General features: G+C 36.7%; 1 protein-coding gene across 2 annotated transcripts in view; it reads right to left on the reverse strand.

Moving 5' to 3' along the window:
• Positions 1-25843, reverse strand: part of LOC106133420 (protein trapped in endoderm-1) — a 35769-nt gene continuing 9926 nt past the window's right edge. Inside the window, exons 2-6 of one of the 2 annotated variants that reach the window (XM_060946689.1) lie at positions 18797-19061; positions 9636-9882; positions 4736-4838; positions 2608-2822; positions 1-2269 (exon numbers count right to left, since the gene is read on the reverse strand). In XM_060946689.1, coding sequence (XP_060802672.1) covers positions 1888-2269; positions 2608-2822; positions 4736-4838; positions 9636-9882; positions 18797-18911 — 1062 coding nt within the window. In that variant the 5' untranslated portion in view covers positions 18912-19061 and the 3' untranslated portion in view covers positions 1-1887. The remainder of the gene's footprint in view (positions 2270-2607; positions 2823-4735; positions 4839-9635; positions 9883-18796; positions 19062-25843) is intronic. The other variant, XM_060946690.1, reaches the window with a different exon arrangement.

Genomic DNA, 25843 nt, shown 5'->3' on the forward strand with positions numbered 1-25843 from the left:
TACTTTTAAACATTTATTTTTAACTTTGGTTCATAGTTTAAATAAATTATTACAAAACGTAGAAAATATTTCACTTATGTGTCTAAACTATCTGATAACATAATGTTGTTAACAGATTTAGAAAATAATTATGATTAACCCCTCAGGGTAACCACTTAAGTTCTGAAATTGACAAATTATGCGGATCGTGGTTGAGTACAAAAGTATAAAATGTAGGTATACCTATTTATAAAGTAACTATTTATTTATACCGCTATGTTATTAATATTACTATTTTTTTAAAATATGTTTGTTACATTTGCTTTGGTACCGCCCTAGCTGCTTTTTCTTGATGTGCAGATTTTATTTAGCACACAGAATAAGATATCTTTCTATCTATAAGTACTTACCTAGTGCGGTCTAAGAAATATTTTTCTTAAGAACAGAGGTTAAATAATCTAGCACAATATCTTACATTGGTATTACTGGAGATAGTTGAAATACGTAACTTCAATATTTAATTTTCTGACATTCGGTTAACTAAAGTTAATCAATGGTGTTATAGTTCTGTGGTTGGCAAACTATTTCTACGTGGGTAATAGCAGGAATGCACAAGTGAGTTGAATTGAAATTGAATTTTTGATTCATAATCAGTCTTTTTTTTCGCTACAGCACTATAAATTTTTTAGACATAGGTAGATACTTTTTTATATTTTAACATAATTATTTACACTTTATTAAGACTTATATCAAGGTCCGTTCAAAAGCAGTCGAATATTTTTGATTAGCTTTTAGAAAAGGACAATGTCACCATATTATAATATTTTGACTGATGATTCGGGATAAATCAAAATAAAAAATATTCTAAACTCATTTTAGTCAAAAAAGCTTTGTAGATGTGTATAAGACTGATCTTGTGTTTTATCTTGACTGTTAAATTCAAGGGCTATTCGTTATTAATAAATAATTAGTGGATTTTTAATAACTACAGGAATGCCACTGACAATAACTATAAAATTAGTCCTGTCATATATAGTCAGGTAAATTTAAAACTTATATTAAATGCATAATTTCTACATGAATCATATATTCGAGAAAGTTCTTACGTATAAATAACTACCTATTTTTACATAATTTAACTTTGGTTAAGTGTAGAGATGGTTTATAATTACCTACTTATGGTTTTAAAATTTAACTAGGTATATTCCTATTTACATTGGATTATTTACAAGTGCGTAACTTTTACTTAGGTACATTATAGTTATGCTGAGTATAAGTAGTTTACACGGGAGATCTACGGGTCGAGATTAGAAAAGCGATTTAAATTAACATTTTCATAATTTAATTAAAGTAATTGTAAGTTATTCATTAGTAGCCAATGTCTTTATTTGTCTTGTCTAAGCTAGGCCTTTATATATTTTACTTTGTCATCAGAACTGTCACCTCATCCACATTAACCACTGATCCATCCTTTGGATCAAGTTTATCAAATCAAATTATCCAATTAAATGATCTATAAATTATGCGCTATAGAATTTCCAAGATACCTGATGCTCTTTTAAAATATCATGTATAGTAGGTATATACATGATTTTTTTAGTTAGAAAAAGATATAATTATATAGAGAGCTATTAGCTGTTTTCTTTCGTAAAATTCGGCTAACTTTGTAAATTAAATAGACCCTAGTCTATATGGTAGGAATGTCAAAACTTAAACGGCAATTCCGCACAAATCTTTTCAACACACTCAAAACTATACTGGAGTCTTTTTACTGATATAACGGTAGGTACATACAACTTTAAAAGAACAAAATTCTAAATCTCAATAAATCATAAATAATTGACACATACGTCATTTGTAACTGGCTATAAATACACGCTGCGCCACAGGCCACAGACTATAAGAGATTCATAATTTGGCGGGCTCTTTCAGAGGATTTCTTTTTTCAGTCGGCGCGTAGTTTGGTGAATTTGAAGATTGGCCCACCGTCCTGCTTCCCCAAGTAGTTCTTTTGGCTACAGGATTATTCTTGCAAAATTTAAGTAGGTTTCCATACGCAGCTCTATATTGTCTATTGGTGGCTGCGTAAATTAGAGGATTTATAACGCTCGATGCCCATGCTAGAATTGAAGCTATGATGTGGAACCATGGGTAGGAAATTTGGTCATCTGTGACGTTCATTATCATCAGTGGAAGGAAGCACGCTAGGAAGGACATAAATATTGTTAGCATTAGTTTCGTAAGTCGCGAGTCTTCTTCTTTTTCTTTGGCTGTTTGTCCGCTTAGTTTGCTGAAAGATAAAAAAAATTAGGTCATTGTAAATTGGAACACTTTGTTGCTATGGCAAGTTTGTAAATAAAGGTTGAAGTGACATTATACCTATATAATTATCTGTGGTTGAAATAGGTTAGTAGACAAATATGCTGGTTTTCAAAAATCTGGGTTTAGGTTAAGACTCCTGGAACTAAAGCTCTAGAGTCTGCTTCTAAAATAACACAAATAGACAACTGACGAAAAAAATATATATACCTAAATAGGTTAGTAAGAAGTGCAATTAAATACTTATCAACTAAGCTGTGCACAGTGAACCCCACCCGATTAGCACAGATAATGAAGACTGACTCTCACCCACATACACACCTTCGGCCCTCCAGCTTCCGTTTGCTCTCTCTCACTCTCCAGTATATGCAAGAGTAGGACACTATGATGACGACGCAGGGCAGGGCGAATCCGAAAACGAAGAGGTATTTCTTTGGCGATTTGTTGTCTTTGGGCAGGATCGTGCACGAGAACGTCTTAGGGTCGAAGCCGAGCTGGCCCCAGACGCCTAGTAGAGGAGGTACCTGTTGACAAAAATTTTATGATCATCATCCCAATAAAGAAAATTATAATTTAAGTAGGTATTATTTGTTCTCTCAAGCAATGGTTTTTGTGCTTGCCTGGAAGAGATTGCAATTATGTTGCCTTTTCACATTACCTTAGCTTAGGATTCGTATTTATGTTATATTTTTGTACATATATTAAGTATTAGAATGAGTGTAAGAGTTCCTGACAGTAGGTCTCGACCATAAACAAGGAGTAGGTAAGTCAGGTTTTTTCACGAAGTACGTCTGAACTCCACACCTGACAATTACCCTGCCTCGGCCCGGATAACAGTTGTTACACTAGATGAAAGTCCTTATTTTCTTTTCGCCTTTATCGACATCCACAGCAAGTAATAGAGTGGTCCTGTTAAAGAACCAGGAAGCACACGGCAAAAGTGCCAGTCATAAAATAATCAACTTTAAGTACTTATAATCGTTATTTTAATAAGCCCGTTAGTCATCCCTCACCTAATTCCATCCCACCACTACTATTAGATTTAATTTAGATGCACAGAACATTACATCCAATTGTGCTTGCATTAAATGCATCGTTTTCGTACCGCGATCCAATATGGCGGGCTGCATAATGGAATAGCTGTGTGGTCCGCAAACGGATATTAGCATTTCTTTTGTTTGTTAACTTTGAATCTACAACGTAACTTATAAACTAACATGACAGTTTATGAATGGCCGGATACTAGGTTAATTGTATACAAAAGTTCTTGGCGATAGTAATATCTAAAATATCTTGGAATGGAAATAAATATACGAAGCTATCATAAAATACATTTTCCTTTTTCTAATATTAACATTGTGGAACTCCCAAGACGAAAACACCTATATAAAAGAAACTATAAATTAATTGAACCCATAAAAACTACAATGAACAGGCCTAATAAAAATAAAGTAACAAAATAAAAAGTACATTTTCATAACCAGTCATAAACTGGCAACACAGGATACGCCATAATTCGGGACAATTAAACAGAAATTTAAATATGGAAGTGCAACGAACTTATTTAGGCTTCCCGCGTAATCGTGCGTTTATTTGTGTAACGAAACGGTAGATACCTACATTGCTGATAAGCACATTAAGCTGCGTTCACACCGGGTCATCGAAGACCACCGATTGCGTGAACGCCAACGGCTACAAGTCTAAAAGTCCTAGTAATTTGATTAGTAAATAAAATCGCCCAGTAGGATTAATCGTACGGAAGGGTGTTTGTTTATTATCGGGCATCGATGGCTCAGTGGGTACGCAGCTTAAGTGGCACGAACTAAGTACATAGATGTTTAGCCATTTATCAATCGCTTATTTTGCGCAAAACACCCATAATGACAAAAAAAATGCCACCTTATGACTTGAGAACGCAAAACAACTCATACATTAAATAGACGCTATATAGAGCCGTGTGGTTCCCGGCACCAATAGAAAAAAGAATAAGATCACTCCATCTCTTTCCCACGGATGTCCTATGTGGCCTATCAGTCTTTTCAAGACTCGGCTATGTCTATCCCGCAAGGGATATAGACGTGATTATATGTGTGTATGATTTAACTATTATTGATTGTAAATTTGTTGTTATTTATTGTGGTGCAATAAAGAGTTATTGTATAGTTTTGTATTGTATTCTCAGTGTAGTTCCCGGCACCAATACAAAAAAGAATAGGACCACTCCATCTCTTTCCCATGGATGTCGTAAAAGGCGACTAAGGAATAGGCTTACAAACTGGAAAATTCTGGACCTGTCACTATCTGAATCTCAATTCTATCATTAAGCCAAATAGCTGAACGTGGCCATTCAGTATTTTCAAGACTCTTGGCTCTGTCTAACCCGCAAGGGATATAGACGTGACCATTATGAATGTATGTATGTGTATTGTATCCTCACCATAAACCCAAAGGAGACGAGCCAGATGAGCAGCAGCTGTATCCAGATCTTCGTCGTGGTGTAGATTTGAGAGTACAAGTCGTAGTAAGCTATCAGTGTGTACCTGAAACCAAATAAAAAAAAAATAAGACGAAATAAGGAATTAACCTCAATATTCATATTAAGGCGTCAGATTTATCTTCCGCCTACTGTACAGTGGGTATAGGTGATATCTGGGGCAATCAGACTCAAGGCGAGATGGTTTATGTGTCTCCTAGGCCCACTGTACCGCACAAAGATACATTATTCCTCTATATACCCCGAAAGGGATAGACCCAACAGTCTTGAAAAGACTGAAAGACATGCACTGTAGCTTAATGATGGAATTAAGACTCAAACAGTGAGAGTTGCTAGCCCGTCGCCTACAAGAAATATCCCCAAGTTTAATAGTAAGTAGTATACTTTAGTCGTACCCTTAGTCGTCTCTTACGACACCCATGATAAAGATATGGAGTGGTCTAATTCTTAGGTGCCGAGAACCACGCGGCGTGTTTACCACGCATACCCCTTAGTCGTCTTGTACGACAACCATGATAAAGATATGGAGTGGTCTTATTCTTAGGTGCCGAGAACCACGCGGGGCTGTCATGTGCTTATCACGCATACTTATTGTCAAAAGCTCCTGTTACGATTCAATGATAACTCGGTCAATGTAAACGTTTTGAAGAAACATTTTCAAGAGCAGTGTTGCCCTCATTTAAAATAACAAATTTTAACTAATACAAAAACGAAAATTGTATTTAATTTATTTTACGTAGGTACATATTATAAACTAGCTGTGCCCGCGACTTCATCTGCGTGGAATAGTTATTTTGGGCATCATTGAAGCCCTCGGGGATGAATAACTTTCCCCGTTTTTTTTTTCACTTTTTCCAATATTTCTTCGCTCTTAATAGTTCGCTCTTAACAGCGTGATATTATATAGCCTAAAGCCTTCCTCGATAAATGGTCTATTCAACACAAAAATAATTTTTCGATTCGAACCAGTAGTTCCTGAGATTAGCGCGTTCAAACAAACAAACAAACTCTTCAGCTTTATAATATTAGTATAGATTATAAAAATGTGCCGTGTGGTGCGTGTGCGCAAGCAAAAGTCTTTACGGATCACTCAGACACAACAACGCCGGAACCATGGTTCCTCAGGCATTACCTACGCCTAAAATGGCGGAAGATCTTCCCTTTGGTGGCGGTCGAGCCGAACCATAGCTCCCGCTACACGACCATAACAGATTTATAGATTTCGTCATTAAACCATCAGCCTCTTGCTTACTTAGATAAAACTGTTCCCACGCGTGATAAGTAGGTAGGTACTTTCAAAGTTTGTACGGCGATAAAGTGAAAAACTGGGACTCGTTAACTACTGTTTACTTAAGAGCTTATTCATATTTATTTTACGGCATTTTTTTATTTACATACATACATATGGTCACGTCTATATCCCTTGCGGGGTAGACAAAGCCAACAGTCTTGAAAAGACTGAATGGCCACGTTCAGCTATTTGGCTTAATGATAGAATTGGGATTCAAATAGTGACAGGTTGCTAGCCCATCGCCTAAAAGAGGAATCCCAAGTTTATAAGCCTATCCCTTAGTCGCCTTTTATGATATCCATGGAAAAGAGATGGAGTGGCCCTATTCTTTTTTGTATTGGTGCCAGGAACCACACGGCACGTCTGTAACACATTTCCGTTTTCTCTATAATTACTCTCGTTCACTCTCATATGAAAATATTTATTTTTTAATCCCATAACTGTGTTATATCCACGCACCATTAAACGAAACACGATTTCTACGAGCTATTTATTCAGATTTCTGTAATGAGCTGCCATTGTTTTTTTTATTGCATATTTTATACGCAGTCGAGCAAGTAAATGGAACAGACGGAGAATTTTAAGACTAATAATGTAATTATCATAATTATGCGTTACTTATGTGTGTATTAGTAGAATAATTATGAAGTTAACACTATTATTTTGCAGTAAAAGTCGGTTAACACTAGAAATATTTTTCTCTCAATACCATACTAAATACTAAGAGGAGAGATTTGTACTTTGTTTTGTTTTTGTTTGTTACAAAATCACCACCTACTTGAAAGATTTTGATGATATTTGGCACAGAGACAAGTAAAACCTTATGGAGTACCTAGACAGTAACGGTAGTAACATTTCATCTTGAAATCCATAGAAAAGCGAAACCCCGCGGCTAAGCTAGTAATGAACATACCTAAAATATTTTGTGCATTTTCGGAATAAAAATCCTGAAATTTTCCCAGGGAGTGAAGCCACCGGTTCGTAGCTAGTTTTTTATTTAGTTAGCTAGTTATTTGTCTTTAAATGTTTTGGTGTGGTTCCCGGCACCATAACAAAAAAGAATAGGACCACTTCATCTCTTTCATCCCATGGATGTCGTAAAAGGCGACTAAGGGATAGGCTTATAAACCTGGGATTTCTCTTTTACGCGATGGGTTAGCAGCCTGTCACTATTTGAATCTCAATTCTATCACTAAGCCAAACAGCTGAGCGTTGCCTATCAGTCTTTTCAAGACTGGTGTCTCTGTCTACCCCGCTAGGGATATAGACGTGATCATATGTATGTATGTAATATTTTAGTCGAGCGATTATCCAACTTCATAACGCGTGCCTCTAAAATTGGACGACAATGGGCCCACTTGACTTATTGAAATGTTACCACGGAACTATCAGGGCGATGAGTGATGAGATGACTCACACGTTACTTGTGAATAGGGGGCTTTTAATTTTACGACATTTTTACGCGCCCGAGAGATGGTCTACAAAATGAGATTTATTATTATTTTTAAATTTTTAATTTTTTTGTGTCTTAAATAATCTACAATCGTTAACTAATTTCAAAAAAATTCGAGAATTTTTTGCAAAGATATTCATTTATATCTACTTTACTTCGTCCGGTTTTAATCGGGCGGAATCATACACGTTGCACTAGGTGATTATTCCCTAAGTCCTCTTTTACGATATCCACAAGAAAGTTATGTAGTTACAGACGTGAGTTGACGTAACATTTCGTTATGTTTTAAGCGGGAAATCTCAAATTCAAATTCAATTTTTTTATTTGCACTGTTACCTACTGTAAAAGTTATAGAACCGATTTAAAAAATTCATTCACATTATCCAAGATTGCATAAATACCTTCCTATTAAGATACATACATACAATCTATAACCTTTGCGGGGTAGACAGAGCCGACAGTCTTGAAAAGACTGATCGGCCACGTGCAGCTGTTTGGCTTAATGATAGAATTGAGATTCAAATAGTGACAGGGTGCTAGCCCATCGCGTAAAATAAGAATCCTAAGTTTATAAGCCTACTATCCGATTTGTTTTAGTTATACATATATACTTACTAACTAACGCATCAGTCGCCTATAAGCCTAGTTACTTTACGATTTATTTTAGTTATTTATACTCACTAACGCATCAATCGTCAAAATATATTATAACCCTTCCACTTCACCAACTAACATCAACAAAAATTTAAATAAGTATGAGACAAAGCTAACCCATTTGTAATGTGCATGTGTGGTGACATTTTAAATTGTTTCTCATTAATATTGATGACGATTATTGTAATACACGATCTACCAGGCCATTGAACTTGGATGATTGAGATTCTGTGTGTAACAGACTTTAATAGGAGCAAGAATGCACTTTGACGCAACTATAACTTAATGGTGCCGTGTAGTTTACGGCACCAATAAAAAAAAAATAGGAGCACTCTAGGAGTGTTTAATGAAGTTTGTAAGTCTCCCTAGCTCCACCTTAATCAATTCATTCACCCGCTTTATAAAAGACTTTTATCATAAAAGTGTTTTTTTTTTATAAAAGGCTGTCGCTATAAAAGCTAGTCAAAAAGAGACTTACCTATTGATAGTAATGGCGACCATAGACAGCAGAGAGACGGCCTCGTTCCCATAGAAGACGAACGCGAACATCTGACACAGCCGCTCACCGAGCCCCCACTCCTGGCGGATGTACCGGTGCGCCGTCAGCGGCAAGTTGATGCTACAGGACAGCAGACACGCACCAAGAGACTATTATCACGTTACTCACGCGAGTAAGGAGTTTTTACTGAAGCTTGTAAGTCTGCTTAAGTCTACCTTACTCAACTCTTTCAGCGACTTTATAAAAGACTTTTATCATAAAAGTGTTTTTTATAAAAGTATGTCGCTATAAAAGGAACTTACCTATTGATAGTAATGGCCACCATAGACAGCAGAGAGACGGCCTCGTTCCCATAGAAGACGAACGCGAACATCTGACACAGCCGCTCACCGAGCCCCCACTCCTGGCGGATGTACCGGTGCGCCGTCAGCGGCAAGTTGATGCTGCAGGACAGCAGCCACGCACCAAGAGACTATTATCACGTTACTCACGCGAGTAAGGAGTTTTTACTGAAGTTTGTAAGTCTGCCTTACTCAAATCTTTCAGCGGCTTTATAAAAGACTTTTATCATAAAAGTGTTTTTGATAAAAGTATGTCGCTATAAAAGAAACTTACCTATTGATAGTAATGGCGACCATAGACAGCAGAGAGACGGCCTCGTTGCCATAGAAGACGAACGCGAACATCTGACACAGCCGCTCACCGAGCCCCCACTCCTGGCGGATGTACCGGTGCGCCGTTAGCGGCAAGTTGATGCTGCAGAACAGCAGCCACGCACCAAGAGACTATTATCACGTTGCTCACGTGAGTAAGAAGTTTTTAATGAAGTTTGTAAGTCTGCCTTACTCAAATCTTTCAGCGGCTTTATAAAAGACTTTTATCATGAAAGCATTTTTTATAAAAGTATGTCGCTATAAAAAAGTATGTCGCTATAAAAGAAACTTACCTATTGATAGTAATGGCCACCATAGACAGCAAAGAGACGGCCTCGTTCCCATAGAAGACGAACGCGAACATCTGACACAGCCGCTCACCGAGCCCCCACTCCTGGCGGATGTACCGGTGCGCCGTCAGCGGCAGGTTGATGCTGCAGAACAGCAGGTCTGACACGCAGAGTGAGAGGACGAACATGGTGGTCACGTGGGTGCGGAGCTTCGGGTGCATGAGTAAAGCCACTGTGGTGATCAGGTTACCTGGAACAAGATGGCGTGTTTTAATGGATGTTAAGAAGAGCGGTTCTATTCTAATGTGCTCTATGTCCGACACTTGAGAATATAACCACACCATATGTTTCTCATGGATTTTGTTAAAGGTGACTAAGGGATAGGCTTATAAAAATGGGATACAAATGCGATGGGCTAGCAGCCTAGCAAACTATTTGAATCTCAATTCCATCATGAAGCTTTTCGAGACCGTTGGCTTTGTCTACCCCGCAAGGGATATCCATAGACGTGACTATATGTACATATGTATGTTAGGCAAAAACCGCGGCTTCCACGATGTTGTGTGGGAAGTTGTATATACATATAGTATATGCTCCAATCCGTGTAATCTTTGCTTGCGCGGTTTAGACTTTTCGCTGTTTTTCACTGATTGAGCGTCACGTGATTTTAGTTTTGTGACTTGTGGTGTAGAGATTTCGCCGCACTTCATGTAGATAGGTAAGCCAAGTTTTTTATACGAACGTAATTAACGGTCACATAGCCTTTATTTACTGACAGAAGTGACCAATAAACTTAAATAAGAGTCACCTACCTATTTATTTCTTGACTAGAGGCCGCCCGCGACTTCGTCCGCATGGAAACCCTATCAATCCCGCGGGAACTCTGGGATAAAAAGTAGCCTATGTGTTATTCTGGGTCTTCAGCTACCTACATACCAAATTTCATGGTAATCGGTTCAGTAGTTTTTGCGTGAAAGAGTAACAAACATCCATACATCCATACAAACTTTCGCCTTTATAATAGTAGTAGGATTATTCCTAGTAGGAACTTTGAATAGACCAGAGATAGAACGCGGGACCTCAAGATTAAGGGTAGATCAAGAAGCCGTCGTTACGCATAAGAAACTGCTTCATAAGATCAAATTATCAATATACTCGTACATACATATGGTCACGTTTATATCCCTTGCGGGGTAGACAGAGTCAACAGTCTTGAAAAGACTGATAGGCCACGTTCAGCTGTTTGGATTAATGATAGAATTGAGATTCAAACAGTGACAGCCTAAAAAGAGTATTCTAAGTTTGTACTAATTATGAATATAACAATTAATCATTGATAATTGTTTTATCACAATTAATTGTTTGTTTTTTTTCCAGTTTAATGTTCCAGATATAATGATTAATGCGAGAAACATAATTAATTGGTACAAAGGCTTCCTGTCCTGTATTTCAAAGGGCTTTGAAGATTTTTTTTTAATTTCTTTATCTTTGACCGAGCGAGCGAAGCAGTGAAGTCTACCAATGAAATTGGGGCGATTTTCTTTTTTTTTTGTATGTAAGTATGTTTGTAACGTGATAACGTTCGAACCGCTGCTGGTCTGATTTAGGTAAAAAATAAAAGGTACGATAAAAATGTAATTTTGACAAAATTTTGCCAGTTTTTAACGGTAGACTGCAAACAACGCGAGAATAAAATTATCAGTCGCATACGAAACTTATAGTACGAGGTGGCTTATAATTAGGTATGAAAAAAAGTTAATTGTAAAAAAGCACTTTGTTCACAAAGTTACATACATACATATGGTCACGTCTATATCCCTTGCGGGGTAGACAGAGCCAACTGTCTTGAAAGGACTGAATGGCCACGTTAAACTATTTCGCTTAATGATAGAATTGAGATTCAAATAGTTACAGGTTGCTAGCCCATCGCCTATAAAACAATCCCAAGATTATAAACCTATCTCTTGGTCGCCTTTTACGACATACTTGGGAAGAGATGGAGTGGTCCTATTCATTTTTGTATTGGTCCCGGGAACACACGCCACTGTTGTTGTTTGTTCACAAAGTTTCACAGAATTAATACGCAGTTAACGCACTTTAGAAGTGCTAAATGGATGCGTTACATGCACTTTTTCCTCGCGTGGCACAATGCGCCATGATAAGTTCCCGCGAACTCAACAATGTGGCATTAGCTCTTAATGGGGCTCGTAAATGCTGGCTACACAGACATAGAAATAGATAGACCACAAGGTTATATGTATTTAAAAAGTTTCATCCCTCAATAACATGTATGGGAGTGCTAACTTTAGGAATTGTATGTTTCATAATAGGTACGCATATTTTTGTGGCGGATATAATCTACCTTCCAAATTTTAAATTTATCGTATAATATTATTATACGACAAATTTAAAATAGTCGCTCAATTAAATAAATGGCAGTGACATTCAGACGGACATGACGAACGAAATAAATAGGGTACTCTCCTCAGGTACTCTCTCTCTTTTGCAATTTGGCAACGAAACGCCAATTAGTTGGTCGAAATAAGGGACTATATTCCTTAACAGGCCGTGTTAAAGTACAGTAGTTACAACTTGACACGCATTGCGTAGACCGCCTGTTTGAGTATGAAAACCAACTGGCAGTATCTAGTTGAATCTATGTCTGTGGTTTGATCAAAATTATGTTGTTTTAAAATTCATACTTATGCTAATTACATTAAGTATACAGCTGTTAGCAATATAAAGATGATATAATGATGTGATTCTGATTTTACTTATAAAATAGCTATAGAGGCAATAAAAAATGTGAGAAAATCATGTAGATACATAGGTAGGTAAGTACTATTCTCATCATGTTGTGATTGCAAAAATATATATATTTTTTTTTTAATTAATTTAATTTAATTTAATTTAATTACTGTGGTCCATACCACTTTCTATACACTGACGCTTTTTACTGTTATACTATTGAGTCAATTTTTATGAAAATTCTAATCGGTAGACTGACGATCCAAGTATTAAATTCAGCTACAATATTTGCGAAAAAAACCGTGGCTCAGCTTCTATAACTATGTATATTTGAACCAACGAACCCACTAGCCAATTCAGTTAATTATCACCAGAGATCGGATATTCGGATTCATATTTACCTAAAGTTGGGGTGTTGGGTTAGTATGGAACGTACTTCTGTACCTAAAAAATTCCGGGATTCAAAATAATACGAATCCCGAAAGCAAGAAGCCGCCTCCATAGTTTCTTAGCCAAAATATTAGTTTAGGTAAATATGCATCCGATTATCCGATCTCTAATTATCACCATTTAACATGTGCGTTCTAAATTAATTGCGAAATTAAAAAAAAAATTATCCCCACATAATCGTAACAATAGCCGTGTGGTGACATCGTCCCAGGGGGTCGTCCATTTTATTGACAGATTGATTGATTGATCACCCCCTGTTTCAATTCGACATTGTGACAATTCACTTTTGTGTAACTGTATTACGATTTACCAACTAGAAATGTAAGGTTTTACCACACCATGTTTGTGAAAAACGTGATAGGGTATAACTGCCATATTTCGAGATTATAGTATCACTAGAGACCGCCCGCGACTTCGTCCGCGTGGAATCAATCTCGCGGGAACTCCGGGATAAAAAGTAGCCTATATGTTAATCTGGGTCTTCAGCTACCTTCATCATCGTAATCGGTTCAGTAGTTTTTGCGTGAAAGAGTAACAAACATCCATACTGACATCCTGACATACTCACCAACTTTCGCATTTATAATATTAGTAGGATACTACTGGCGATGGATTCGGTCCTCTGGGATCGTTATCCACGGAACCTTACAGGGTTTATTTATTCGTTAAAGAAATTTAGGGATAAGGACGTGATTATGTATTAGATGCGACATATGTATGTATTAGATTATAATAAGATCTCAAATGACATTATCCTAGTTGACAATTGAACGTGGCCTATCAGACTTTCCAAGACTGTCGGCACTGTCTACCCCGCAAGGGACATGGACGTGGTTATACAACTTCATCGTCGTTAATTACAGAATTCCGCGACAAAAATGCTCTTTATAATTTCATCATTAATAAGTTTCACTTTTATTAGAGAAAGTTCAGAGAAATCTTCATAAACATGCGATTGGCTATTAGCATTTAAATGGCTGTCCGTTGAGAAGAAAAATCACATAAACACGTCGAGTTCAGATTGATTACTAACTAAAAGTTGTTTTTTTATTTCTAAATGCATAAGGTGTGGTAAAAAAAAATATTTTGTTCGATTCAATTTTCTTAAAAAAAAAAAGTAACCAAAGTGCTTAAAAAAATGTAGGCCGTGTCTAAACTACATTTGTTTCAAGTTTCCTCAAAATTTGTTTATTTATAACATACTCACGCCATACCTAGGAAAAAATGGAGTAGTCCTATTCTTTTTTTATTGGTGCCGGGAACTACACGGCATAAAAGGCGATTAAGGGATAGGTTTATAAACTTGGGATTCTTCTTTGAGGCGATGGGCTATTAACCTGTCACTATTTTATATCTCAATCCAGACTGAACGTGGCCTATCAGTCTTTTCAGGACTGTTGGCTCTGCCTCCGCCGCAAGGGATATATACGTGTTTATATTTATGTATGTTAATCTCGCCCATTATGCAATTATTGTGCCCTCGCATTTATATGTATACATACATACATACATATGGTCACGTCTATATCCCTTGTGGGCTAGACAGAGCCAACAGTCTTGAAAAGACTGAATGACCACGTTCAGCTATTTGGCTTAATGATAGAATTGAGATTCAAATAGTGATAGGTTGCTAGCCCATCGCCTAAAAAATAATCCCAAGTTTGTAAGCCTATCCCTTAGTCGCCTTTTACGACATCCATGGGAAAGAGATGGAGTGGTCCTATTCTTTTTTTGTATTGGTGCCGGGAACCACACGGCACCGCATTTATATAAGTTTGGATATATTTTTTTTCTTATTCCGAATTATCGTCAGGTACCGTTTGTTTTACTTCTTTGTTTATTATGTTGACTGTACTTCCTTAAACGTCTCAACTAATTACAATCGATATTAATAGACGCGGGGTTCACTCGGCCTTCCCTGTTAATTCTGTTATTGTACTTATATAGTAATCAACTAAGATGGCGTATGTTTGTATACCTTGTTTATGACACGTGTGTTCGCTCCCGCTACATATGTTTTGACATGCAACAGGGAATTCATACACACGTACAATCATATCTTTATACCTTACGGGGTAGACAGTCCACAATCTCGAAATACTGGAAGGCCACATTCAGCTGTATGAACATGCACTTTTGTATAATCATTTAATCATTTATTTATTCCTTGAATATGTTCACAATATATGTACAAAGGTCTCAAGTGTTCAAGCACAGTTTCTGTTAACACACATTCTACATTTGAAGGTGTTGGAATAATGTACTTACATATATCTTAAATAAGCAGCGTTATAGGCTCTGTCTTATTTTAATCATTTTACCATTTTTATGTCAAATAACAAAAATAAGTTTGTCAAATTAAAATTAATAAAAAAAAAAAAATTACTTGGAATTCCGCATTCAACTAAACGTGGCCTTTCAGTCTTCCTAAGACTAAGGCTTTGTCTACCCATAGACGTGATTTTATGTATTCTTTCATCCATATAGTCACGTCTTTATCGCTTGCGGGGTAGAAAGAGCCAACAGCTTAAAAAGATTGAAAGGCCACGTTTAGCTGTGTGGCTTTATGATTGAATTGTGATTCAAATAGTGACCGGTTGCTAGCCCATCGCCTAAAAATATGTACCGAATTAGTCAATTCTAATTTATTATTGAATTCTAGTTAAGTTTTAAGTTATATCATTGATAATAGATGGGTTATAATGTTAACTGTTGCAGTTGGATAATGGGTTAATTCAGGATCAGCTCACTCCAGTGTCAATATCCTTTTGGTGTTTAAACTTATTGCATTTTCACTAAAAGAAACGAAAGAGTCTAAAATGAAGTTAGTTATACCTAAGCTCTCATGATAATTTTGATTCAATCTTCCTAAAAGAGAAGTGAGTAGTAACTTTTTTATCTTTATAATATACATATAGTCACGTCTATATCCCTTACGGGGTAGACAGAGCCAATAGGCCCGAAAAGACTGAATGGTGCCGGGAACTACACGGCATAAAAGGCGACTAAGGCTTAAGAAATTGCGATCCTTTTTTTTAGGCGATGGGCTAGCAACCTGTCACTATTTGGACCTCAATTCCATCATTAAGCCGAGCAGCTAAACGTAGCCTTTCAGTTTTTTCGGGTCTCCATAATATAATAATATGTATAATATAGTAATATTAGTCCTTATGTTAGGTCCAGTAACTTTTAGCTAGAGCTCGGTATCTGCCGAGCCGACGCGATGCCGTTTTTATCGCGTGAAAAACTATTGCTGTCCCGTTTCACGTCATAATAAAAAGCGAAACAGCGATAGTTTATACCCTGGCGTGGGTAATTCTAGTTGATTCACAGATCTATACTCCTGTCTGATTTGTCGTCGGCCCAGCCCGTTAACAGGGAATCTTAGCCGGGCTTTGTCTGTGTGTTTATTCCTATGCAAAACGTCGCCTTTTACGACATCCGAAAAATAAAGTTATGTGGTACTATTATAACTAGCTTTTGCCCGCAGCTCTGACTGTTACATACATACATATATACATAAAATCACGCCTCTTTCCGGGAGGAGTAGGCAGAGACTATATCTCTCCACTTGCTACGATTCATCCACATTCAATACTCTTTTCATGCAAGCTCGGCGGTTGCGGGTAGGTACTCTGCACTGCACTGACTGTTAATAACTTAAATTCCCATTGTTCCCTTCCCTTGGGAATTATGAGGAATAAAGTCATAAGATTTCCATGGAAGTTTCATCAGAGTGTACTCCGGTGCACTCCAGTTAATTACCACTAAAATTAATGCTGTGTCTGCATAAACTGCACGCATTCAACACAAAACGTATCAAACCAAATGACGATCATAACACCGCGATGAATGAGCCCTTCACAGTTTTATCGGCATCACCAAAGGCGCGGGCGCAGGGCTATGCCCTCCTATGAAAGCGCCATTGATCTGAAGCGATTCGATACGCCAGACGCCTATTAAATGTATGGTAAGCTGTGTGAATTGCATTTATGCTTGTTTTATTATCATTTGATTCGTATTCACACAGTTATACGGCAGATAAAGCTGATGAAATGTCATAATTTGCTTTTTTTCTCATTAATATTTTTTGTGAATTTATTTTTAAACTAGATTTTGTGTTGAGAAATTTATAGTAAGAAGATTGTGTTACTCCTGAAGGATTGACCTGGCTCTATGCCGTACCTATATTATCAAAATCGGTCAAGCAGTAGCAGCAAGCTAATTCCTATGAAAGTGCAATTGATCTGAAGCAATTCGATACGCCAGACGCCCATTTAATGTATGGTAAACTGCGAGGATTACATTTATACTCGTTTTTTTATCATTATTATAATTCGTATTCCATAATTTTACAGGAAATAAATCTCATGAGATGACAAGATTTGCTTTCTTATCGCGTACCTGTAATTACCAATTTCTTTTTAAAACTTATGTGCATATCTCTGCGTCCGTGGTTACAATTTACAGATTTCAGAAATTCTAGAAAAAAATATTAACAAAGTATCCGTTATTACTCCTAAAGATTTTGTTTGAAGGTTGTGCCAAATATCATTTAATTCTGTCAAGGTTGTTTTGTATCTTTAAAACTAGAAGTATTGATAAGATATAAATTTAGGTATGAAAATACAAATTTCCTGGCGTATCTAGTATCGTTGCAGCAGGGGCGAAAATAGTGGTGTCACGTTTCAAGAAAAAAATATCTTAACCCCAAGCTACGCCTCACTGACTCACTGTATGACTTACTCGACTGTCCCTAAAAAGTTGGCGAGACCAGCGGATGTCCGCCCTATAAACGCGCCGGATAAATTCCTTTTTTTGTTTTTATTCGCGTCTCCGCGACAAACTTGGAGTGAGTCAGTAGAAATTAGCTGCCGATCTCGGGAAAAAAGGCGAATGATGTTTGATGAGTGATGTTTAAGTTATGCACCAAACGTATGGGTAACATAATTAATTTAATGAGTTGAATCATAGATAAATTAATGAAATTAAGGTAAATATAGGTACTTTTTGTAAGTAATAAAATAGAATGGTGATGGTAATTGGCAAAATATTATAGTGGTAAAATCGACACGCTATGTAGAAGAAGAAGTAATACAATGTAGGTACTCGTAATATGTAATTACATACCTAGCTCCTGTTGTTAGGTACAGGGGTTCATATATTGATAAAAAACTTATTCTAAACTCGTGTAGCAGCCAAAATAGCTTCCGAAAGACAGGAATAAATATATATACATATATTTTAGTTGATCGACTTTTATGTCTTTGCCCAGACTACGTACCTACGTAAATGTCTTAGCGACTTTTTAGTATTACTTATTCTGTGGTAAATTTATATTTCAAAATTCGAATATCAACATCAAAATTATCCATATAGTGATGTGCCATGTTTGTTTACCCAGCTGTAGTGTCTGTCGTGCTTCCTATCGCTGGAATGGCGTTTGATGTCGATTACGAGCAGAGCACTCCGTTTTATGTCCGTTAGTGTTAAGTGACCGATAATTCGGATGCTTTCTAATGTGGTTTTTATGGAATTCACTTTAAATATTTGTAACACGTGAATCAAATTTTTGAGTGACGTGGGACTGTTACGAATTAATATCGATATTTTTTTTCTTAAGAGTTTTTCAAAATTTTTTATAATTTCTAATTTGCACCCTTTTGAAGAAATTCTACTTATACGTTTGATATATGCAATAATATATTATAAACAAGTAATATAGGTATGTCATTATTTCCTAAAAGTAAATTCCACCATAATATTGACATTATTTACAAATAAAGAACTGTCAGAGGATGCGGTGCTCGTTATGGAATTGTTTTCCTAAAGATATTCTTACTGTAAACAACATTTCGCCGCCTTCCACGAATAGTGGCATGCCTTTAGTATATCAACGTTCAAGAGAATCGATACTGTAAACACAATATTTAACTTAAACAATAACAAACATTTCAAGTGCTTACCGACAACTCCCACCGCGCTGAATATGCAGGCGCATGCCGCTGCCAAAATAGTAGCCTCTCTTGGGTAAAAAGTTGCATTATGCGAGTCACTGATATCCATATCTGGGACCATCATAACTTCAATGTCAATTTGTCACTTTAGCACACCACTAAAACGTCACTTAATTTAAATTTCGAACACTTTCTTGACATATTTATTTTTTCAATGTTTACACTGCGCCATCTGTTCAGCCAGTTTATAATCGCCGCATGTCCATGACACGATCTGTAACAAAATAGGAGTTAAATTACATATTTTGAGCACGTGTCGTGTTCATATGTAATCGAGTTACAAATTAGAAGGAAAGAAACTGTTTATGGCGTCGTGTGTATGAGGGGCACGATGCGACTTTTGTTTGTTTTTGTTCTTTCTATTACCTGCAGAAGATAACAGATGGTCATAATTTAACTTTATGAGTTTATTTTAAAATAGAACAGTATTCCAAATTAATGTAAATATAACAAAAATTGAAACGAATTTAAAATTTCTTGGTAAATTAAAAAACTTTTTTAAATAATGGAATATCATAAGCATTGTTTAAGGGAAGAAATATTTTTTTTTTTAAATCTCATGATTCCGTTTGCAAGCAGTTTAGCTTTACCATACTTGACCGACATAAATTGCACGATAAAAGTCGTGATGAATACAAAGAAGTGCATGTTTATGGACAGACACAATGTGTGACTGACGCCGCGTGCGCATCTAGTGCGTAAAGACATGCGTGCATGTATTACCATAAAATATGAATATGGCACAGTTTGGATTCAATGATCGCTTACGGATACCTCTCGGGCGTTCACATCACTATTTGCCCGTCTCATATCCGGTTAAATGACGCTGGTGCTAACAACCAAAAACAAAGATTAAAAAAAAATCTTATTGTGCATTGATCAACAATGCCGATAAATAGATTAATTATCGCATAGTTGTAATTGTTTAAAAAAATCATATATTGACGGCATACCTACCTAATTATTATAATTTTTTAATAGTTTACTCTACACTTATGTATGGAAAATTTCATGGTTCAATGGTTTAACTGGAGGTAACAAACTTTTCATCATAATATTCAAATTCAAATTTTAATTAGCATAATATGTTTGTTTGTTTGTAAACTCTTTATTGCACATAAAAAGAAATGTAACCTTAGTTGAACAGTCATTGGACTTAGAAGAATATGTACAATGGCGGACTTATCCCAATCGGGATTTCTTCCAGTCAACCAAAAATGAGTAGGTACAACAAGGTCTTAAATTTATATAACAGATTCTCATATTAACCCTTTAGGATATTATTTCGGATGTTAGTTGCGGTTTTAACTCTACCGTAAAATCCAATCACGTTAATAACAAAATCATGCGAAAAATGCGATTAAACATTAGATTAATACAATAAAGTTGATTAACTTTATTGCGAGGTAACTGTAATTTACGTCACCCACAACCAATTTTTCATTGATTCATATAATCACGTCTATATCCATTGCGGGGTAGACAGTGCCAACAGTCTTGAAGATACTGATGGGCCACGCTCAGGTATTTGGCTTTATGATAGAATTTAGATTCAAATAGTGACAGGTTGCTAGCCTATCGCCTAAAATATGAATCCCAAGTGTAGGTAAGTCTTACGACATTCATGGGAAATAAGATGGAGTGGTCCTATTCTTTTTTATATTGGTGCCGGGAACCATAACGCACAATTTTTTCGATTGTTTTAATTAAAGAAAATGTGCGCAGGACTATCTACGATGACAATAAACGGCAAGGACATTTAGTACCGTTGTCTTAGCGCTCGTTCGCTCATCATACTTACCTCTTTGTATTTGGCATACAAACGGCTTTTTAAAATCTATAAAGAGTGGCGCGTCCTTCTAAGAGACACGCGTCATTTTATGGCATATTCCTTTTTGAGGAAACACTTGAGACAGATACTTATTATTACATACTTACATATAATCACGTCTATATCCCTTGCGGGGTAGACAGAGCCAACAGCTTTGAAAATACTGATGGGCCATGTTCAGCTGTTTGGCTTGATGATTTATGTATATATGTATACTACTATATAAATAATACACTACTTATTGTGTAAAGCAAATAAATTCAATTTTCATAGTAAAAAGGATGCACAATTTTCATCAAGTTTCATACGTAAGTACCTAACAATTTTTAACTCCTTGTAAGTATGCTTAGAGTAACTTGCAGACTTCCGACCCAAAACGATAGCCCGCGTTATTGTAAGCACAACACTTACAAAGGAGTTAAGAAATTGTTAGAGTTCACATAATAGGTATGTATATACAAAAGTTGGTGGTAATTGCAGAATTATGTATGCTCAAAACTTATTTAACGTGTACTTATAACACTTTCAGAAACCGACATATTTAACACAAATGTATGAACATTTGAGTTTTAAGAGTTATTTAATTACACTTAGTGGTATACCATATCTTTTCCATGGATGTCGTAAAAGGCTTCAAAGGGCCTATTACTTTGTCGCCTTATACGACTAAGTCGTTTGTTGCTACCGGCATCAATATAAAAAAGAATAGGACCACTCCATCTTTTTCCCATTGATATCGTAAAAGGCGACTAAGGGATATGCTTTTTTACTAGGCTAGCAAGCTGAACGTGGCCTATCAGTTTTTTAAAGACTGTTTGCTCTGTCTAGCCCGCAATGGATATAGATGTGATTATGCATGTATGTATGTATCAGTGGTATAATGACGTCTGTACATAATACAAGGAAAGGAAAAAAATTGTAGCTATCTCTGTGGTTCGTTTCTATTGTAGGTACTATTGAAATCATGGCGTTATTTGAAGTGAATATGTCCTTATTTATATTATTGTGTGCCACATAAACGTGCCATACCTCGCACATATTGTTGTTATTTATTTATTTATTTATTTACGCCAATAATACATTTATTTACGCCAATAATACATTTATTTGCGTAAATAAATAAATATTAATAAACTTGGGATTCCTATTGTAGGCGATGGGCTAGCAACCTGTCACTATTTGAATTGAACGTGGCCTGTCAGTCTTTTCACTATTGTTGCCTCTGTCTACCCCGCAAATTATATAGACGTGACTATATGTATGTTCGCATTTATTATTTATTTTAAGGCTAAGGTTATTTACGCTCTTGGCACTGATATAAATCAATGCCTACTCTACGCGTGTAACTAACGACGGCATTCATATTAAAATATACATTGTTTGAGTCAAAATATGTAATCGATAAGTGAAGGAATTATAAAGATACACATCCCTATAAAATACCAAACCCCTCACGATTGTACCTATAGCTACGCCCCTGCATCTTAGAAGATTTCCTGCCTCTGTCAGTTATGCTCTCGCGCCTTCCATGAATTTTTTTGACATAACCAGAACAGAAGTCATACATTGACTATTTTATATCTGAAAATTTTTACTTCGAAGCTACAAAAAAAACTTAGTGTTTAAAAAGTAAGTGATACATTATGTATAAACAGTCAGACCGTCATTGTCTGACTTTTTATATGTATCTAAGGTTCGTTCACATTGACTAGTGTTTGTCGAGTAAGATGAGTGTCTGCCTACTCCCAGTCCCATGTTCCTTTCTGGACTCCATCCTACTAATATTATAAATGCGAAAGTTTGTATGTCAGGATGTCAGTATGGATGTTTGTTACACTTTCACGCAAAATCTACTGAACCGATTACGATGAAATTAGGTATGTAGGTAGCTGAAGACCCAGAATAACAGAAGGGCTACTTTTTATCCCAGAGTTCCCGCGGGATTAATAGGGTTTACATGCGGACGAAGTCGCGGGCGGCCTCTAGTAATCCATTATTCCATAATCGAACTTTGACCTGTATCCATGAGTGAGTCAGTTAAATAAAAGTTATTACACTCACCAAGCACTTAGTAAAAATTGTTCTACCCCGCGGATTTGTTACAAAATTGCAGACAACAACACTATTATTAAACAACAGCTATGCCGTATGGTTCTTGGCACCCCATAACTTTCCCATGAATGTCGTGAAAATCGACTAAGGCTAGGCTTATAAACTTGGGATTCCTCTTGTAGGCGATGGGCTAGCAACCTGTCACTGTTTGAATCTCAATTCCATCATGAAGCTGAATGTGGCATTTCAGTCTTCTCGAGACTGTAGCCTCTGTCTACCCCGCAAGGGATGTAGACGTGACTATATGTATGTATTATCAGCTGTAATTAATAACAATGAACTCACCTATTGTATCAACATTTATCATCATTATTTATGCGAAGTCGTTAATCGTATCAATGTCTTAAATCACAGACAAATGCCCTACATATTTGCAAGAAATGATGGAGTCTTGGCGCCTTCACTGTTCTAGTCTATAAACTGGATTGTAGTTAGGTCTTCTAGTTAAATTCTAGAATCTAGTTGAAAAATTATCTTTTAGGTTGCCCTTATTTATTCATTTATTTAAAACTTTATTGCACAAAACAAAAATGTGCAAAGGCGGACTTAATATACCGTTTGGCATTTGGCTCTACCAGTCAACCAGCTGACCAAACAGAAAAACTTTAGGTTTGGGCTGCAACGTTGATTTGAACGCAGAGCGACTCTCCTAATCATTTCAGGAAGAGCATACAGCCTGAACCTGGAAAGATTTGTCCAAAAAAGTGGACCGAAACAGAGGAGTAGACGCATTGTCAAGTTGTCTGAAGAGCGAAGAGAACGGGAATAGGCGGAACTGAGAAGCGGGAATTTAGATTTTAGGTAAAGAGTGGGCATCATTGAGTAGAGAGTACAACAAACAAAGAATTCTGGCTCAAAACCTACCTAACCTACCTAGCATTCGCACTCGCATTCGCACATTCGCATCGCGAAACATTCGCGTTCGCATCCGCCTTCGCGAATGCGGCAAAAGTGACATTCGTGACATCCCTACTTTACAACCGTACTAACCTCAACTACTTTTTACAATTTCAGCATTTTCAGCTTTCGTCATGTAAAACAAAAATAAGCTACTTGAGTTGGAGCGCCCAGCCGTCTATGCTCACTTGCGTCATAGCGTTTCATCATCACCACGCGTTTCTGCCTCGATAATGCATGTGCATCTGTTTGTGTTGTTTATTCTCGGAGACTCCAATATGAGAACACAACTAGTTACGAGTGCCGTGTGGTTTCCGACACTGTAGAATAGGAAAGACGTCGTAAAAGGCGACTAAGGGAATGGCTCGTTAACTTGGAATCCTTGTAGGCGATGGGCAAGCAACCTGTCACTATTTGAATCTCATTTATTAAGCACACAGCTGAACGTGACCTTTTCAACAAGTTGGCTCTGTCTACCCCACAAGGACACACACAACAAACGAATAAAACTTACTTCCGCATTTATAATATTAGCCAAGATAGATAAATCACCGCGTGTGGTACTTATAATACTTTTTGCACAGTTTAATTCATAGCCTTCCAGTGTTTTGAAAATTTACTCTCTCTACACCCAAAGGTATAAAAACCGCGATGTCTATGTGTGTGCGTACGTAATTGTAATAATGGTCGAAATCGAAGGTGAAACGGAACGTGACTCAAACATAAGTGTTCAAGTGGGCAGTATTATGAGTCAAGTGATTGCTTTTACTAGTCATTGCTAAAATACTTTACAAATAGCATATGGTTCGATAACTATTCAATACAGTTATAGATTCTGCGCCGTGCGGTCTCCGATCGTTCTCATATAGATTTCGTAAAAGATGACTAAGGGAATAGGCACATTGTAAAGTTGCTCTGAAGTTATGTACGTTAGTTTGAATCCTAACCGATGCTCTTGTGGTGAGGGATACACCCAATTCAGGATCCATGGTCAAAGGCATACCCCAGGCTCCTCTGCAGAGTGGTGAGGATGCAACCGGGACTAAAGTCAGGGCGAAGAAATATGGCATGGTTTCTAAAGGATTACAACTTACAGCTTACATACATACATACGTCTATATCCCTTGTGGGGTAGACAGAGCCAACAGTCTTGAAAAGACTGATAGGCCACGCTCAGCTATTTGGCTTAATGATACGAGTAGAATTGAGATTCAAATAGTGACAGGTTGCTAGCCCATCGCCTATAAAAAGGATCCCAAGTTTGTAAGCCTATCCCTTAGTCGCATTTTACGACATCCATAGGTTAGAGATGGAGTGGTCCTATTCTTTTATGTACTGGTGCTGGGAACCACACGGCAGTTACAATATACAGCTTAACTGCAAGAAATTAGAGTTTATCCTTTGGAATTGTGATCATTATGACGATCCGAGGGTTAGACATGTTCCCTCGTATTAATGACAAACAAACAACGACTTTTATCACTACGCACTGGAGAGAGTGAAATGTATTTAATTTAGTATCATACACATATACTTACATACATACTAGCTGTCCCGGCAAACGTTGTTTTGCCATATAAATGACTTTTAAGTAATTTCTAGTTAAAAAAAAAATTTGTGTGGACAACCCTTAACACTTAGGGGTATGAAAAATAGATGTTAGCCGATTCTCAGACCTACTGAATATGCATGCAAAATTTGATTAAAATCGGTAAAGCCGTTTCGGAGGAGTACGGAGACAAACATTGTGACACGAGAATTTTATATATAAGATATACTACTCTGTCAAGAAAGTAGCAGGAAAAGATCAATAATACACAAACTGTTTGTTATTCATCCAAATTTATTTTATCACCTTCAAAATATGCTCCTTTAGAAACGATACACTTACGCCAACGAATAATCCAATCATCAAAACATTTTTTAAACGCTGTTTCCGGAATTGAGGTCAGTTCTCGCCGCGAATTCTCTTTTATGTCTTCTACCGATTGAAAACGGGTGCCACGAAGTGGTAATTTGAGTTTAGGAAAAAGAAAAAAGTCGGCTGGAGCCATATCTGGTGAATATGGTGGTTGCTCGATGGTATTTGTTGAGTGTTTGGTTAAAAATTCGTTCACAATGATGGCCTTGTGCGAAGGTGCATTATCATGGTGCAA

Source organism: Amyelois transitella, chromosome 11, assembly GCF_032362555.1.
Source record: "Amyelois transitella isolate CPQ chromosome 11, ilAmyTran1.1, whole genome shotgun sequence".
NCBI classification, from domain to species: Eukaryota; Metazoa; Arthropoda; class Insecta; order Lepidoptera; family Pyralidae; genus Amyelois; species Amyelois transitella.